Source organism: Panicum virgatum, chromosome 7K (assembly GCF_016808335.1).
Source record: "Panicum virgatum strain AP13 chromosome 7K, P.virgatum_v5, whole genome shotgun sequence".
Classification (NCBI taxonomy): domain Eukaryota; kingdom Viridiplantae; phylum Streptophyta; class Magnoliopsida; order Poales; family Poaceae; genus Panicum; species Panicum virgatum.
In genome coordinates, this window is record NC_053142.1 from 49,421,452 (window position 1) to 49,439,190 (window position 17,739).

The window sequence follows — 17,739 nt, forward strand, 5'->3', positions numbered from 1 at the left end:
ACAAAGTAAAAACATGGCGATCCAAATAAATTTTTGCGAAGCGCAACCGAAGTAACAAGACAACAACAACTCAGGAATGCAAGATGCAAGATGCATGCACGTTCTAGCGTTTCTCACTCAAACAAGTACCAAAATATGGTATACGAGAGCAATCGGTGGCACAATTACGTACTCTCCCTATATATAGACTAGTCGTTCCTACGATCAAGGATTTTATAGCGCACTTAACGTGGTTAGTTTCCTGCAGAAGAACACAGAGACAGATATAAATATCCATTTCTGGACCCTTCGTGCCAGCACACACGAACGGCCCCCATCTGTCCTACGCCACACGGGTAACGCATATGCAGTTTCCCACATATTCACACATACATTACCATCCACTATAGAGATGGCACCCAGACGTTCGACGCTGAATGGGCAGCGCTGCATACGTCATAACAACGTATTCACTTCTCGTACACTCGCCTTACGGGACATCCAAGGGTAGACGTGTCCCAAGGGTCACGGTCATGGCCAACCGCATGACAGGTTTACATCTCGTAACATTGCCTTACGAAATGACCGTGATCACAATCACACGGTATGAAATCCGCACTCCATATCAGGCGGCAGATAGCGACAAGCTCGTTTGAATTGAGCCTTATCACCTCCTCGTATGCTCATCATACGGGACCGGCGCACGTATGAAACACGTGGGCTATTCTAAAGGACTACCAAGAATGCTTACCTTGCTTACCTCAGCGGAGGTGCGTCGTTACAGAAGTAAGGTTTAACAGAAAGTAAAAGCTGAAAGTGCTGGAATAAAATAGATACTTAGTTGCCACCTAACTTACAGAACATAACTAGGGCATACGAACTATCTATCCTATTCCTTAGCGCATCTAGCGTCAACTTTTCGAAAAACCCGAAATCGTTGCAAGGTAATCAACCCAGTGCAATTTAGAGCTCTGATACCACTGTAACGACCCGGCCCGGGATAACGGCTAAGATCTACTCTGCAATTTGAGTAAACCACACCTACTAATTAATCCTCTTGCGCTTTCGTCCTCGCTTCGCGCAAAAAGGATCGATCCGGAATTAATTAGCTTCCCGCGACCGGCTATTTAAGCTGGTCTGCTCCTTCCTCTGATTCGGGATCATGTCTGGCGCTACAGTGTCCCGCGATGAACAGTACCCCGGTGCTACAGTACCTGAGCTACAGTACCAACATTGGCCCGGCCCAATTCTGCTACAGTACTCGAGCTATTGGGCTACAGCCGGGTGGCAGAACGCACCCGCCTATTCCCAGAGAGGGAGTACTCGGGAAGATACTAGGCGATTGGGCTAATCTAGCTCTGAGACAAGCACACAAGAACACACGATCTAGAGTGGTTCGGGCCGCCGGAGCGTAATACCCTACATCCACTGGGAGTGGTATTGATCTTGGTTGTGTATGAATCTATCCTCTGCCCGGTCTTGGCTTTCACCCAGCCTGAGCCTTTCTTCTAGCGGGCGCCCCCCTTTTATAGACCAAGGGGTGCGGATACATAGGACGTTGGGACCCCGACAAGTGGGCCCAATGTGACTGTGCAGCATACTGCGCAGAGTACTCAAATGGCTACAGTGGTTACAAATCTCTCCTCCGATATGCTTCCATGCCCTGCTGACCTTCTGACAAAAGGGGGTCTTCTCTTGTCGTGTCAGCAAGGTGCCCATTGGGGGAGCGTAGCTTGCGGCGTGAGTTGTCGACGCTATTATGTAGGCGTCATAATGGGTGAAGCCGAGCCATCGTATCCATCTGTTATGGCAGACTGACAGGCGCGGCGTGGGCGGCGCCAGCAGCTCCACTACGCACCTTGGTAATACGCGATCAATAGTGCCCCCTGGTCAAAGAATGCAGTGGTGGGTGGGGCTTGGTATGGAGACCAAGCGACCTTGTATACGTGTCTGTACTTGTAGACACGTGTCAGCTCCAGACCACCCCGAGGCGGGGTGTCTATTCCTTCCCTTGGCGAGGGGTCCGGCTACTACACAGGGGGTCCGAGACCCCAAGGGGGGGTCCGGGATCCCGCGGGGATCCGGACCTCCACGGGAGGTCCGGAGCCCCCAGCTGTTTGGGTTGAGCGCCTGCTTCTTCCGGAACACGTGGTGCTCCCGGACCTTTCTTGACCAGAGGACGGGTCCGGGACTGTTGTCGGGTGAACAGGGCTTCCGGACCGCAGGGGTTCGACTGCTGGACGTAGTTAAGGATAACTACAAAGCTCTTCTTGCCTAGACACAGCAAGAGGGGGTCCCCCGGTCCTGAGGTACCGACACAGTTGTTGAACTTTGTGTAGCAGCACCGTCCAAATTAAACCGGCTTAAATGCACTAACCATCATCTTAATACTTAATCAAGTTACTGTGCACTTAAAACGGTGTAACCTGATAGGCTGTCGGGTAAAATCCCGATTAAACTACTGTACTCCAGGATCACAATTGCACTTAGACCCGTACGAAGACGAGCACAGGTGTTACCAGCATACAGAAAATCTTCAAATTAATTTACAACACAGGTTTTACATAAAGTCTTAAATACAAACAACAGAGTTCAAACGCACAACGGAAGTTTAAAACTGAGTTCGAAAAACAATACGATAGCTACGACGATGATAAAATGTGAGCTCCACATCCTGCCCACCGATGTGACGCCAACCTGCCCAATCTTCATGGGGAAGACGGGGCCCACTCGACGGTCCAACCTGGAGGAAGCGGCTGTCCAATCCAGGACGCACAGATCTCCTCGAAGTCCGCAGGGACACAACCTGCTCAGAAGGTTTACAACAACAACCCTGAGTATACTAATACTCAGCAAGGCTTACCCGACTCTGGGTATACTTAGACCATTATCTAGACATGCAAAGTTTTTTGGCTCTGGAGTTCTTTTGCTGAAAGACTGCTAGATGTGAATCCTTACTTTCAATATTTTAGCTCCATTTAGAATATCAAGTATTAACTAAGTTCCCCTATTCATCTAAAACACACATGGTGGAATAGATTATCTTTTAGTAACTTCCAAACCATTCTTTTCCATTCCGTTTTCATTCCACTTTCTTACTACGATGTGACAAAGAGATCAAGGCTCTCATAACCGCGAGTCACGGCGAATCGATCCAATTTAACCTTGCAAGGTGGACCTAACTCACACGACACATGTAAGCCCCGTCGGGCCACGCGCGCCAACTGTTTCCACATTACCACGGCATCTGAACTACGCCTGCTAAAACCCAGGTGATGGGCCCCTCGCAGTGAACTCCCGGAGAACCCGGAGGCGGCATCCTATCCAACACACGCCAACTCCCACGCCCAGCGTAGCATGGCGGAATTCAAATCACCGCTGTAAGGTGGTACACAGCTTACCGGTTTCGACTACCTCCTACTTCCGGTATGTGGTTAGTACTGTTCAATCCTCGATCAGCACTGCCAACAACGGAACGGTCCTCAATCGACACAGGCGGAGATTTCTTTTCATCCATTCTATACCATTAATCCAACTCATTTCCGCCCGGTCTCCATTTCTTTTTTCTTAATAACTCATTTCAAAGCCATAGCTAAGGAATCAAGATCCTAAACTCGCGAGTGACAGTAATCACTCGACTTCTACCGAAATCCTATTTAGCAAAGCATTTCTATCGACACCTGCCTACTAGTATAGGCCCACGGTACCTAGGGAAACATGCATACTATGGTTCCACTCAACTCCTAGAACATAAATGCACAATACTTAAATAAACATTGAATACTTTAAATTATAGTTATGCTCCGGGGCTTGCCTTGCAGGTCAGCGGGGTTAACAAAGTCTGCTGGAGCGTGCTCAACGACGACCTCCTGCTGCTCTCCTGCTCGTGGCTCCTGGACCGGCTCAGCAACTAGCTCGTGGACAGCGTCGTTCGTGGCGTCTACACGAATAAAATATGTCATGCAACAGTTAGGACACAGAGTAATGCATAAGAGCTTATGATGCGAAAACAAAGTTCAAACATTTAGCCTGAAGTGTTTCCTTCGAAAACAACTACTAAAACGACTTAGGTTAGCATGGATTAACAGGAGTTTGCTTTGCATGCACGAAACAATTAACCATCAACATTAAATAAGGAAAGAGCATGGCTAGGGGCAAACTATAAGTAAAACCCTAACCTGCACTCAGGACCTAGCAACACAATTAACCAGATCAACGTGAAAGCAGTAAGCATGCCTCACAAAATTTTCCAACAAAAGCTACTGCTATCAAAGCAATTAACTAACCCTAGCAAGGAAAAAGAACATAAATAGATCTACCCAAAAGTGCATAGCAAAAGGTCATGAAACTTTTACAGTGGACTACACATGAAATGAGTAAGCCACTGCGAATTTTCCACAATTTTTAGAGCCCTAGAACAACCGGTAATAAATAAACTAGGTTTAACGCAAACCGAATTTTCAGCAGAGAAAAGTGACAAAATGCATGCTTAAGTATTTTTCCTCTGAAGATCATGATTTTAGAAAGCTAACAAAATTTACTTTGCATTTTTAGGATTTTTCTTCATTTTTCTACAAACTCTAGAAGTTTTCAGCCAAAAAAACTAAAATGAAAAACACTAAAAAGATAAAGGGGGGGACTGACAGCCGGGCCCCACTTGCCAGGGACCCAGGCCCGCCTCCCCTCCTCCTCTGTTTCACGCACGCCGTGCGCCACGGCCGTGGCCGGCGGGGCGGCCAGCACCGCGGCGGCGGCGGCGTCCCGGCCCGCCCGCTGCTCGCCGGCGGCGCGGCCCGGCCCGTCCGCGGCCCAGGCAGTGGGGGTGGCGGCGCATTCCGCGGCGGCGCAAGGCAAAACGGCGGCGGCGGCTGCGGATTCGGGCGGGGAGGGGGTCGGAGAGTAGGAGGGGGTTGCGAGGAGCTCACCACGGCTCGATTTGGGGCGGAGGGTGGCCGGGAGGAAGGTCGTCGACGGAGAGGCGAAGCTCCGGTGAACTGCAATGGCGGTCGGGGCGATCTGCGGCTCGATTCGTCGGAGTAGGGGCTCGGCCGCGCTCGTGGGTGGTCGGAGTGGGTGGACGGCGAGGCTGCGCAGCTCGGGGTGCGATGAATCGAGGCGGGGCGGCGAAGCTCGGCCAGTGGAACGTCGACGGCGAGCTCTGGTCGCTTCCGCTCGCTGCTCCGAGGAAGGAGAAGGGGAAAACGGAACGGGACAGGAACCTTCGAGGCGTTCGCGAGGATAAGGGCGCCGACGCCGAGGTCGGGCGCGATTGCCGACGCGTGGAGGCGGCGCCGACGAGCACAGTCGCCGGTATGGCCGGCGAGCTTCACAGTGGAAACGCTGTCGCTACAGTGAACTCATTTGAAACGAGTTTGACTCAAGTTTGACCCTCTAGAACTCAAATTTTGATATAGGAACTTGAAATTTGGCCGAAATAGAAGTTGTAGAGAATTAAAAGATCTACAACTTTCGTTTTGGGCGGAAGTTGATTTGGAGCTCAGATCAAGGACAAAAACGAGATCGAACACAGCTAAGTAGATGTTTACTATGCAAACACGATTAGCGTTAACGACGAATTTGAGTCCACACTTAGCGAGTTAACTCATGATTAGCGAGACGATTAACACAGGGGTGTTACACTTTGTTAGCATGGATTTATGTTAGGCAGGCCTTTGGGCCTTGGGAGGTATACTGGCTGTGCTGCCCATCAGGGGATACTTTCCTAAGTTCTCAGATATATGACACCATCACTTCTCCTCAACTTTGACCAACAATATTTATTTAATGAAACTAAATAAAGTTAAATGAGTACCACTACATATATCATTAAAATCTTTAGATTTAGCTTGTAGATTTATCAATTTGCATAAATATTTAAGAACAGAGGTAGTGGATAGATAATTTCTTCCTAGGCAAGGATCTCCTAATTGGTTCCGTTTCTATAAGCCATATTCTAGGACCTCCTTGCATATATACATGTGTGCACACATTGTCCTCCTAAATCAATCTAGGCTACTTATTCCAAGCCATACTTGATTTCAAACTTGAACTCATAAATACTATAGAATAATGAATTGTTTAAAAAGGAGAATCAAAACATGGGATGCTCAAATCTAACTGAAAAGTGAATTAGTATTACACAGCAATGTGATTTAAAACCTAACACAATGATCGATGCATACTAGTACAAAACCTATTAATATGTAATGAAGGTTCTTTTACAATTTTGATCCCCGCTCATTAATTCTACACACAATGTTTTGTTTTTTTTGTTTGTACGGTTTGATGTACCACTAAAGCTAAGGGCATACCCATCAAATTTATCATCACAGGTAGTGATTGAGATTTGAGAATAACTCTTTGTGGGTGCATATTTTGTCAAATAAGTGGGGCAAATTATTGGACTCACCACACTGAACCCGAGCACATATATTGTTCGCTTTCCTATTTCTTTTCAACTCTGCTGCTAAAACACTCAATTTGTAGAATATGTATCCCAGGATGATATCCATGAAGAGGTTAGGAGCCACTTTGTAGAGCTGGCAAATACCAGCCACGAGAAGCAATGCACCTGTACACAAACACATAATCTCCTCAGGAACTCATGTGCCATAATTCTTTAGCGGTTTGTCATGCAAGGTGGATGCCACAAGAGGTGCTTCGAAAAACGAGAAGTGATAAAAGACTCCTTTTCAGGAAAGGTAAAAATAATGTTGGATTGTTTTATCTAGAAGATCAAAAGAAAACTTAATGACAGAAACATGATGGAGTATATATGCAGACGTAGGTTTGACGAGACCTGACACTAAGCCGGCGTGGAAGCAGCGGCAGCGCAAGAAATTTCCGCCGGTGGCCACAATCTCCTGCAAGGCGAGCCAGATGGGCCGGAGAGGGTCCCCGACCAGAGCATCCCGTATAGCCAGCAGCTCCTCCACGCCATGCCCCGTCGTCTCGACGAGATCCTCTGGACGCAGCGGCACTGTCCACCACTCGTCCTCCGAAGCACATCGAGGAGCCCGCTGCAGCCGCAGCTTTGCGCCTCGCATGCGATCCGGGTAAAAGCGGAGGGTGCTGACGGTGCTCCTCCGCGTGGCGGGTCGGGTAATCGCGTTGGTGGCAGCCTGGGAGAAGCGGATGGTGGCCGACGGTAGCGCCATGCTTGATGTTTTGGCGATGGATCGGTGGATCCGTGGATGCGACGGGAGGAGGAAGAAAAGAAGGGGAACGACGGCGGAGTTGGAATCGACAATCGATGGAGTTGTCGTCGGATCCCGCGTGTTCATTTAAAAAGGAGTGTTTGGTTTGGATTCCTACCCACACACGGCCCGACTCGGCAGGCAACTTTTGCTTTGGGCCATCTGCATACGGCCCAATTAGCATCAGCATCACGGTCGCAACACAGCGGCAGGCAACAACTTGTGTCGACTGATCTTTTTTTTTTACTTTTTTACTTTTTCTTTTTCCTTTTCTAGATGACTGTTTCAAGCTTTGGCACTAAGCTTTCTATTTCTTTAAAATTTATTCGTAGAGCCCAATATTTCTATTAAATAAAATTTTTAATTATAAAACTTTTTTTCATATATGGGTGCTAATTCGGGAGACGAATCTAATGAGTCTAATTAATCTATGATTTGCAATAGTAATGCTACAATAATAATTCGCTAATCATGAATTAATATATCTCATTAGATTCGTATCGCAGTTTAGCCCTGATTCTGCAATTTGTTTTGTAATAAGACTTTATTTAATACCTTTAAATAGTAAGATTCTTTTTGATGTGACAGGAACTAAAATTTAGTCTTTGAATAATAGACTGAAATTGTTGCTGCATGTATATACCCTATTTGGCTGGGTTCTACTGGCTCCGGCTCCGGCTCCAGCTTCTTCGGAGAAATTCTACTGAACATTTTGTAGGAGGAGCTATCTTTAGCGTGAACTAGAGAAGTCGGAGTCATTTTGGAGCCCTCCTCCGGACAATTTGTGGTTCGTCCAAAAAAAGCTCTGGCCTCCGGCTCCTGTTTCGGAGGAGCCCTGCCAAACGAGCCGTAGTATGTATCTAAATCAATGGACATGATGAGAGCTGGCTGTTGCTGGCAAAGTGGCAAAGGGTCGGGGGGACCAGGGCCAGATTGGCCGATGAGTAGCTCTGCCAGTGTACTGTGCTAATTGCATGAGAATTAGAGGAGTCATTTTGCAAAAACCAATTTTTTTAAAAAATTACACAGTACAACTCAGACACTCACGACACACGCATACTTACACCCCTATGAACACACGTACGTAAACCCTACTCTTATGAGCATCTTCGAAGACTGAGCCGGCAAATCCTCAAGATTGACGAAGTCACCACAGATGTCTCATGTCGACGGGAATGTTGCCTACCACTTAATGCACAACACCGTTAAATCTCAAAATATTCACTTTCATGGGAAGTCGAACCCAGGTCCTCAGATGCTAATGAGGTTCTTATAACCACTGGACTACAGGACCTTTCGCAACCAATTTTTCTTCTTAAAACACAAATATTATGGTGACGTTCAACCCAGAACCGTTTCACTGTATATTAGGTCAATCCAGTTTCCATATTTATAATATATACAGAAAACTACATTCCTGTCTACATGTTCTTCGAAATAAATTTGCACTAAGGCTATGTTTTCTTCCCAAAAAAATTCCAACAGTACCATCACATTGAATCTTTAGACACATGCATAGAGCATCAAATGTAGTTGAAAACATAACTAATTACACAGTATAATTGTTTCATACGAGATGAATATTTTAATTCTAATTAGTTCATGATTAAATATTAATTATCAAATAACAATAAAATGTGCTATAGTATCAAAACTTAAACTTTTTCGCGAACTAAACATAGCATAAATCCCCTTCCTATCTTCTTTTTTCCTTTTCTTAGTTATTACACCAAGTTATTTTATTGCATGAGAAGTCGTTTTCTTTTCTCTCCTCCTTATCTTTACTATCACATTATTATTTTGCTTACATATAGCACCCTAATTAAGTGCTATGAAATCACCAAAATCATCCTATTAGAACTGCGCTAATATGAGTAGCTCTACCTAGCTCTAACCTAACATTAAGAAAATGTTGAACCAGCCGTATCCTTTGCACTACATTTTCATGCCAAGCATCACCTGATTTGAGATTATCAGCTTCACCTTCACAGAAAGCTGCCCTCGTAAAACAATTTTCCACGCTCACAAAAAAAGTTCAAAAGCTTGACCAAATGGCCATTTGCGCTCATCGCTTTCCGAATGCTATGCTCACAAACAAACACGTGTTCAGATAACCTCAACCCGGCTAAGCTAACACCACACCATGGGACAAAAAAAAAACCGATAGAGAGGAAAACTACACTGATCGGTGATTGCTCGAATGGTAGTTGCAGTGCCGCACGGACGCAGGAGCTCAGATCAAGCCCAGATTTCTACTAATCTTATTATTTTTAAAATGATTTGGATATTATCTTTTGACTTAGGAAGCCTCGAATACGAATCGATACGTTCCTCCATTTGGCTATTTCCAACCCATCACACGTATCCAGAATTTAAAAAAAAAAAAGCTACCCGCAAGACCGTCCCCCATCCGTCACACTCACACGTCCTCCCGACCCAACCCACCCGCTGTCCTGCGGACCCCACGTAGCCAACATCCCCACCTGTCAGTGGGGGCACTCTAACCCTCACCTGCTCCCCGTCCCCCACCGGGCCAAAGCAAAAGGAAACAAAACGAAACGGGCACCCGTTTCTCTCCCCTCCAGAAATCTCCTCCCGTTAGCTCTGGCTGGCTGGCTTTTCCCCCCCTCACGATTTCCGTTGCCTTGTCTGTCTCCGGGTCTCCGCATCTCCGCTCCCCTGGCTGTAATCCGGCCGGCCGTGCTCCTCCCGTCGCGCGCCGGCATTGCCCATCTGCCAGAGGGCGTGCCTGCAGTTCACTAGCTCCGCCTGCTTCTTCACTCGCTGTCTCCGTGGTGTAGCCGGCCCCCGGATGCGCGTCCGTCGTGTAGCGGAGGCCGGAGGGTGGTGCTGCCGGTGAGGTGAGGACTCGGGCGAAGGAGGAGGAGGAGGAGGGGCAGCGGAATGGGGTTCTGGGTGGGGATGGTGCTGGGGATTGCGGCGGGCGTCGCCATCATCGTCGGCTTCGCCCGCTGCGAGAACTCCCGCGCCGCCCGGCGCCGACAGCTGGTAAGCGCTACGCTCCCCCGTCCTCGATTGCGTGCTGCTTGACTAGGAATATTGGATTCGCAGTAGTAGCAGCTCCGAAGAAATTGCGTTGCCTATGAATCGAGGCGAAGGCGAATCGCTTGCCTTCCCTTGGTAGGTGGGGGGCGCTAGGCTCCCCCTGTCGGCATGCTTTTCACTGGCTTGAGAGAGTAGATTTGGCTTCCTGGTGCGCCGAAAAGTCTTCGGTGTTTCCTTTTTGGGCTTATTACGATTTAGTATTCACAGAGGTGCTCTAGAGGCTAGTTGGAGTGGGAGGTTTCAGTAAATTATTAAGGGAAGCAATCCTAAGCAGGAGAAACCGAGAATGTACTAGCCAGGATGTTTGGTTCAGGCAGTGCAATGCTGGAACCTGAACCTTGTAGATCAAGTGCCTGTCTGTTTGGGTGCTTGCTGCAATGGTTGACAACATGCACAAGTTCATTGTTGTCATGGTCTGATTGTCACACCCTCTCACACTGTGCAAAGAGTGCATAATATCCACATACAACAGTTCTGCTGCTTCCATTCTACTAATTTCCGCCCATGAGATTACTATTTTATAAGTATAACCCAAAAACTTTGAACGGTCTCCACTTTGTGTGTGTCTTTGTTCTGACTGCTGCCGTGCCTAATACTAAGAGGGATTTCCCCTTTTTTGGTACAGGCTGCTACTGTTGCTAGTTTTTCAAAAATGACAATCGAGGATTCACGAAAGTTACTCCCATCTGATCTGTACCCTTCCTGGGTTGTTTTCTCATCGCAGCAAAAGGTATTTGGCTATCTTTAGTTAGCTCTCATTCTTCTGCACTGCATGTGAATGCATGTATACTGACGTGGCAATATTGCAGTTAAAATGGCTTAATCAAGAGTTGACAAAGATTTGGCCGTTTGTAAATGAGGTGTGCATTTCTTGCAACTGAACTCCAAAACTTGGACTCAACTTCGTCTTTGTTCGACTTGGCTTCCTTTATATACATTCTTATCATGTACGCATGTTTTTGTTTGGTCATTGGCCATTGCAGGCTGCATCAGAACTGATCAAAACATCTGTAGAGCCTGTTCTTGAAACATATAGGCCAATAATCATAGCCTCCCTGAAGTTCTCAAAACTCACTCTTGGAACTGTTGCACCACAGTTTACTGGTAGGTCTCTTCAAACTATTCCCTTCATTGATTTTCATAAGGGCATCCCAAACATTTCAAAATTCAAACTACATGATTGTGGTTTCCACTACTGGCATGCTTGTGTTTGGAAGTACTTTCATATTATTATGGTTTGGCAGTTATGTATAACATATCATAAAATAGATCAACGTGTGAGGTTTTGATTTGAGACAATGCCACATGGAACTGCACAGCATGTTATGAAAATTCTAGTGTGCTATCCTGTATACTTCTATTTGATGTTATTCCCCATGACACCGAATTTAACTGTTTAGTTTTTACGGAACTGTTTTCTGGATAAGAGCTTATGAATTCAATTTAATTTGGTTTAAACAAGAGTGCATTCAAACAAGACAGTGTGTTTATATTGTAGTGAGTGATGGCTGAAGTATTTGAAATAAAACAAGAATCAGAAGGGTTTGAGAATCCCTTACCCCTTTGGTTCTTTTAGATGCATAATACTCTGTCAATAAACAGCCTTTATATAGTTGATAATATACGCTCACTTCTACTATCCATTCATTTTATAGTGCAGAGACTATAGAGGTAATATGTTATTTTGTTATGGTGAGTTTGAAGCAGCCTTTGATTTTGTGGTCTCTGTTAATTGATTTTCATTTTATGTATAAACTCATTAAACATGTGGTGTTTTAAGTTCCTCGTTACCATGTGGATGCTAAAATGTAAGTTCTGCTGATTTTGGTGCAGGTATTTCCATCATTGAGAATACTCAGGAATCAGGTATTATGATGGAGCTAGAGATGAATTGGGATGCCAATGCAAGTATCATACTTGATGTAAAAACTAGACTTGGTGTGGCACTTCCAATACAGGTGACATATTCCACAGCTATGCCTTAGTATTTTTTGTATGATTGACACAATATGAGGATGTATTACATGCATGAATTATGCCTAGCTTACACAATTGAGCTATCTGATATTCTGTTGGAACAATGAGTTGGTCTTCTTGTGCTTGTAATAAATTCTAACTTCTCGGTTGCACCAACTTTTCTCTGGTTTACTCAAAATTTTAAAAGTCAACCTACTATGTATTTCATGCACCATAATCTTGTGATTTCTCTTCCCATATAGGTGAAGGACATTTGCTTTACAGGAATTTTCCGCTTGATTTTCAAACCCCTTGTTGAAGAGCTACCTTGCTTTGGAGCTGTTTGCTTTTCTCTACGAAAGAAGGTTTCTTCCTTTTATTCTTTTTGCCTATGATTATTCGAGTTGCTTTCCCTTAATCTCATGTATTTTCCATAATCATTTCAGAAAAAGCTGGATTTCAGACTGAAGGTCATTGGTGGTGAAATTTCTGCTATACCTGGAATTTCAGATGCTCTTGAGGTTTGGCAAAACATTAAATTTTGTAACAGAAAGTTAGGGTGCTGTACTGCTGTGTTTCCTATAATTTAGATGATGGTTGCAATTATCCTTTGTACAGGACACTATAAAAAATGCTGTTGAAGATTCAATAACATGGCCAGTAAGGAAAGTCATCCCTATAATACCTGGGGACTACAGGTAATTATTGATCGACTTGTGGGTACATGCTACTGTCACTGTTGCTGCTTGTGGTGTTAAATCGATCATAACTGATTATATAATGCAGTGATTTGGAACTGAAGCCTGTTGGTACATTGGAAGTCAAACTGGTGCAAGCAAGAGATTTGACAAACAAAGATCTGATAGGAAAATCAGATCCTTTTGCCATTGTATATGTCCGTCCATTGCCAGACAAAATGAAGAGAAGTAAAACAATTGTAAGCACAGTTTTTTGTTGTGATCTCTGTCTTTTGGAGTTGATTCTAACTGCTTTAATCAACTACTTCACAGAACAATGATCTTAACCCTATCTGGAATGAACACTTCGAGTTTATTGTTGAAGATGCCGATACTCAAACTGTAACCGTGAAGATTTATGATGACGATGGCATTCAGGAATCTGATCTGATTGGCTGTGCTCAAGTCAGGCTAAAGGATCTACAACCAGGGAAAGTGAAGGATGTCTGGTTGAAGCTTGTAAAGGATCTGGAGATTCAAAGGGACAGGAAAGACCGGGGCCAGGTGAGCCTGATTTTCATGGAAACAGAGCTGCTCATTTTCCCTCCCCTTGATACCAGAAAATGCTTTATTTTCTCTCCTTTTGGTGAACAAGGTTTCTTATTATCATTCACAGCTGGTGTTGTCATATGGGTACGTGATATTTTTCTCATGGCATACACGATCTCAGGTGCATCTTGAGCTGCTCTACTGTCCATTTAACATGAAGGATGAAGCTCCAAATCCTTTCGCACCACAGTTTTCTATGACTTCCTTGGAGAGGACAATGACAAGTATGGAAAACGGATCAGGAGGATCTAGTTTTGACATGAAGTCTTCATCAAGGAAGAAAAAGGAAATTATCATGCGGGGGGTTCTGTCAGTAACTGTGATATCCGGGGACGATTTGCCGGCAATGGATATGAACGGAAAGTCCGACCCATATGTTGTACTTTCTCTCAAGAAGTCAAAAACAAAGTACAAGACAAGGGTAATTTCTTCATCAAGTACCAATGAGTGCTGGGTGCATATCTTTTAGTCTAGTATCAACCTAATATATTTAACATGTTTGTGTTTGGTTCTATTTTAATTGGGCGGGTAGCAACCATAAGATTTGGTATTGTTCTACAGTCACAAACTGCTTGGTAGAAGCATGTTTTTTTACTGTTTGTTATCATGTAACTGATCGCAGGTTGTGAATGAAAGCTTGAACCCAGTCTGGAACCAGACTTTTGACTTTGTTGTTGAAGATGGTTTACATGATATGCTTATATTGGAAGTATATGATCATGACACATTCCGGAGAGTAAGTTCTACTGAAGTTTCCATTGTATTACTAACCTAGCAGCTTGCCGTATGCATATGTATTTAGGTAACTGTTGAATATGTTTTCTGTAGGATTACATGGGGCGGTGCATCCTGACCTTGACAAAAGTCATGTTGGAAGAAGAGTACGAGGAAAGCTTCAACCTGGAGGGGGCAAAGAGTGGGAAGCTGAAATTGCATCTGAAGTGGTCGCCACAACCAATCATGCGTGAAACACGGAAATAGGACAGCTTAAGGTTCAGTCGTTCAGATAAGCCCAGAAGGGCAGTAGGTGTGGACTCATGGGTGCACACCTGATTTTTGAGGTTGGGGTAGGGTTGGTTCATGGTTCTGGCTTGGTTCGTCTGAGACCTACATGGTTCAGCACTTGTCATTTTTCATGTGCAAATTGCTCTGTTTATAAATGCACTTGTTATTTTTGCGATCAGTTAACTCCAGTCCCGCTGATCGCCTGATCGCAACAGTATATGTGCATCTTCTTTGTTAACACCATTATCAAAGTAGAAATGTGTAAATCAGAAATCTAGTGGAAATAAGCTTAGCTGTTGAAGCAACGAGGAATGGTTACCATCAATCTTTGTTTAATCCTTGTTAACACACGCAGATGCTGCTGAGACACCGCATTTGGTTGAAAGATATACTTCGACTAGAGTTGTTTTCCGCAACTGTGTCTGGGATGCAGCATGCGAATGCTACTGTCAAATTGTGACATCCGAACACGAGCAAAATAACATACATACTTGTGTTTCACGTGCAGCGTATCAATGCTATCGTTAGAAAGGCGAGGGACAAAAAGGACGCTTCTGCCCGTGTATTCTGAATTTCTGATGTACTCTCATGTGACGGATTGGTGAATCATCTTTGGTGGCAAAATACCATGTATTTACGTCAACTGAAAGAGTCTGAAACGGGTTAGGTCTTTGCTCCCAATCTCTACTGCAAGCAGCTGCAACAATTACAGATGGATCAAGTGCATGAACAGTTCACCTCAAATCACCACCAGTTTACAAATTGTAGCAGGCACCCACTTTGTCCCATCTCTTAGCATAACACATACGAGCCCAGTCGCACCAAACAAAGCGCCCAGAGCTCCGTGTCTCTTCCCAGACACATGGCGGCTGCAACATGCAAACTATAATCTCTGTCTCTCTGACGAACTCCGGTCAATGGACGGACGCGATGCCAACAAGCCCATTTCCCAACCACCATCTGAAAAAGAAAAAACAGTGCTGCCAAAGCGCACAAGAGATTCTCTCTCATACTGGACGGAGCCTTTCAGAGCCGGACGGGAGCCACACGGGCATCCCAGGGTTTCCTTCTTCGGCGGATTCGTTTGAAGCTTTTGACGCCATCGCCCGAGACAATCAGACAACCGGCCGGGCTCCGCGAGAGGAGGCATCGGCATCCTCCGCGCTTGCTCCGTCCGCCCGCGCCAATGAGACGAGCTCCCGGCGCATGGGCGGGCACGGTCGTCCCACTAGAAAAATATGCGGCCTCCACCCCTGTTGCTGCTCGCACGTCATGGTTGCTCCAACGCTTTGACAGTGAGCAGGGACGACGCCTTGGGATTGTACGGCGATCTCTGCTTGTGGAAGGTAAACTGTAAACAAACTGGAGAGGGAGACCGACAAGATCCTTTGGGAATGAGTGAACAGCCGAAACGGGCAAAGTACAAAAGCTGCAGGCTCTTTCTTGCTTTATTACCTGGCGAGGCTATTTGGTTGCGAGTAGCTTCTATTTCTAGGATGTCACAAAAGCTGATACCGTCACACTGAAGCGATGAAACTTTAGCATCTGAAGATGTTTTTTTTAATAACGGACTGCAAGTAAATACGTATTATATTGCTTGCGCAGATAAATAAAGAACCTTTTCTCTCTGTTTTTTTTTCATGTCCACACGCGCAGCCGTGCAAATTGCGACACGGTGACAACATTCGCTCATGCAGTCATGCGTCCATGTCTGCGAGATTGTAACACATCATTGCACGCACGAATGGACTGTGGGCATCGGCTGGACTCTTCCTCGTTGTCATCTACTCCAACTGGAGTGTTTGACAGATTTACGGTATGCAATGCGTACTGGCAACCGTCCTCCTCCAGACGGTGCTTAAGCTTAACTGGGGCAATAAACAAACAGGTCCAGACCAGACGTCGCACGTTTCCCCTTGGAATCTACTACCACTACTACTTTTTGAGCTGGCAAGTCTTTTTGTAACAAAATGTGGAGCCTTTTGCCGTGCTTGCATTGGGAGGGTCCAATGCATTGTTCTCTTGTAAAACGGCACTTGGTGTTATGTACTTCTGTTACCAGCAGGCAACAGCACATAGAGCAATCAGCTATGCTACAAACAATTCTAAAGCAGCACCGAAGCCCATGCCATCATGCTTGACGCACCCATTTCACACAAGGGAAGGCCAAAATATCTTCCTCTCGAAAAAAGAAAGTGCAAATATCTCTGTCTTTGCAATGCAAAAGAAAAACAAATATCGTTGGCTAGTCACTAGTGGCTTAAAAACTAGTGATGTCTTTTAGGCGGTATATATCAGTGCCGTGGCTTAAAAACTACTAATGCTGTCTTTTAGGCGGAATCAGGTAATGACACGTGATCTTAATATGTTACTTAATAGACAACAAATATAATGGTCTACTTTAATCATACACCGTCGGTTGTATTGTATTTTAAAGTCATGTTTGGTAAAACTCTGGATCCGGAAAATCCGTGGATTCCTTGCAGCTATGTATTTGTAGCTCGAAGAAATTCTAGACCTAGAGCTGGAGGCATATGGAGCATTTCGATGAATCATTTAGAGTTCAGACAATCAGACTAAATACATGACATTACGTAAGACAGTTATAAAACCTCTTGTGAGACTTGCGCAGAGCAGGGGCGTAGGGGCCTGCCCGCTGCCCCCGCCCCCGTCCTATGATCTGTAGTTTTGCATTGAAAATTTTAAATTTGATCAAATTATTAGATAAATTAGCACTGTTGGCTCCCTTAACAATGGAAAAAATAAATAAATTTCTAGTTACGCCCTGTGAGCACAGAGTAAACCTGCAGTGGGTTTGCCTCCGTCCGTCCTAGTCCTAATCCGACCTAAATACCCGTCGGCGTTCTCCAAGCTCATAATCACGCTCCCCCGAATATTCTATTTCTACCCGACTGAACCACTCCATTGCCAGTTTGACATCCCAATTCACCACCCGGGTGCTAGGACTAGGAGATCGACCGCGAAACGACTGGAGCGCATCTTACATTGTCGTGCATGAGATTCAATAATGCGCCCTGGTTTTGTCACCGTCTCCCTCGTGCCCCGCGTGTCAGACGTACGCAGCCCAGGCCACGCCCCTCGTCTCCGGCTCGTTCCGGCCACCGGGACGCCGCCCAATAGAACGGCTCCGGCCTCTGGCGGCCTGGCCGTGCCCGTTCGCGCGAGCCATCTGGCCGCAAGCACCAGCCACGTCCAGCCGTCCAGGCCTCTCGCTCGCTCACCGTCCCGTC

At 45.6% G+C, this 17,739-nt stretch overlaps 2 protein-coding genes across 2 annotated transcripts in view; one reads left to right on the plus strand and one right to left on the minus strand.

Annotated features, from left to right (window-relative positions):
- The window catches only part of LOC120640364, a 48,949-nt gene extending 41,740 nt beyond the window's left edge, over positions 1–7,209 (minus strand). Inside the window, exons 1-2 of the mRNA XM_039916196.1 lie at positions 6,779–7,209; positions 6,392–6,550 (exon numbers count right to left, since the gene is read on the minus strand). Coding sequence (XP_039772130.1) covers positions 6,392–6,550; positions 6,779–7,136 — 517 coding nt within the window. The 5' untranslated portion in view covers positions 7,137–7,209. The remainder of the gene's footprint in view (positions 1–6,391; positions 6,551–6,778) is intronic.
- Positions 7,210–9,770: 2,561 nt separating this feature from the next.
- Positions 9,771–14,793, plus strand: LOC120641965 (synaptotagmin-5-like). Its single transcript, XM_039918317.1, has 13 exons — positions 9,771–10,184; positions 10,867–10,971; positions 11,051–11,101; positions 11,225–11,345; positions 12,075–12,199; positions 12,461–12,562; positions 12,644–12,718; positions 12,816–12,895; positions 12,984–13,134; positions 13,208–13,438; positions 13,605–13,904; positions 14,106–14,219; positions 14,312–14,793. Exons 1-13 carry the CDS (start codon positions 10,080–10,082, stop codon positions 14,462–14,464), a joined length of 1,713 nt encoding a protein of 570 aa, XP_039774251.1. The 5' UTR covers positions 9,771–10,079; the 3' UTR covers positions 14,465–14,793.
- The last annotated feature ends 2,946 nt before the right edge of the window (positions 14,794–17,739 follow it).

Excerpts from the sequence above, each read along its gene's own strand:
- LOC120641965 (XM_039918317.1), top strand. The coding sequence starts at position 10,080 with ATGGGGTTCTGGGTGGGGATGGTGCTGGGGATTGCGGCGGGCGTCGCC. Across the intron at positions 11,102-11,224 it reads TTTGGCCGTTTGTAAATGAG|GCTGCATCAGAACTGATCAA; the intron begins GTGTGCATTTCT and ends TGGCCATTGCAG. Across the intron at positions 13,905-14,105 it reads AAACAAAGTACAAGACAAGG|GTTGTGAATGAAAGCTTGAA; the intron begins GTAATTTCTTCA and ends AACTGATCGCAG.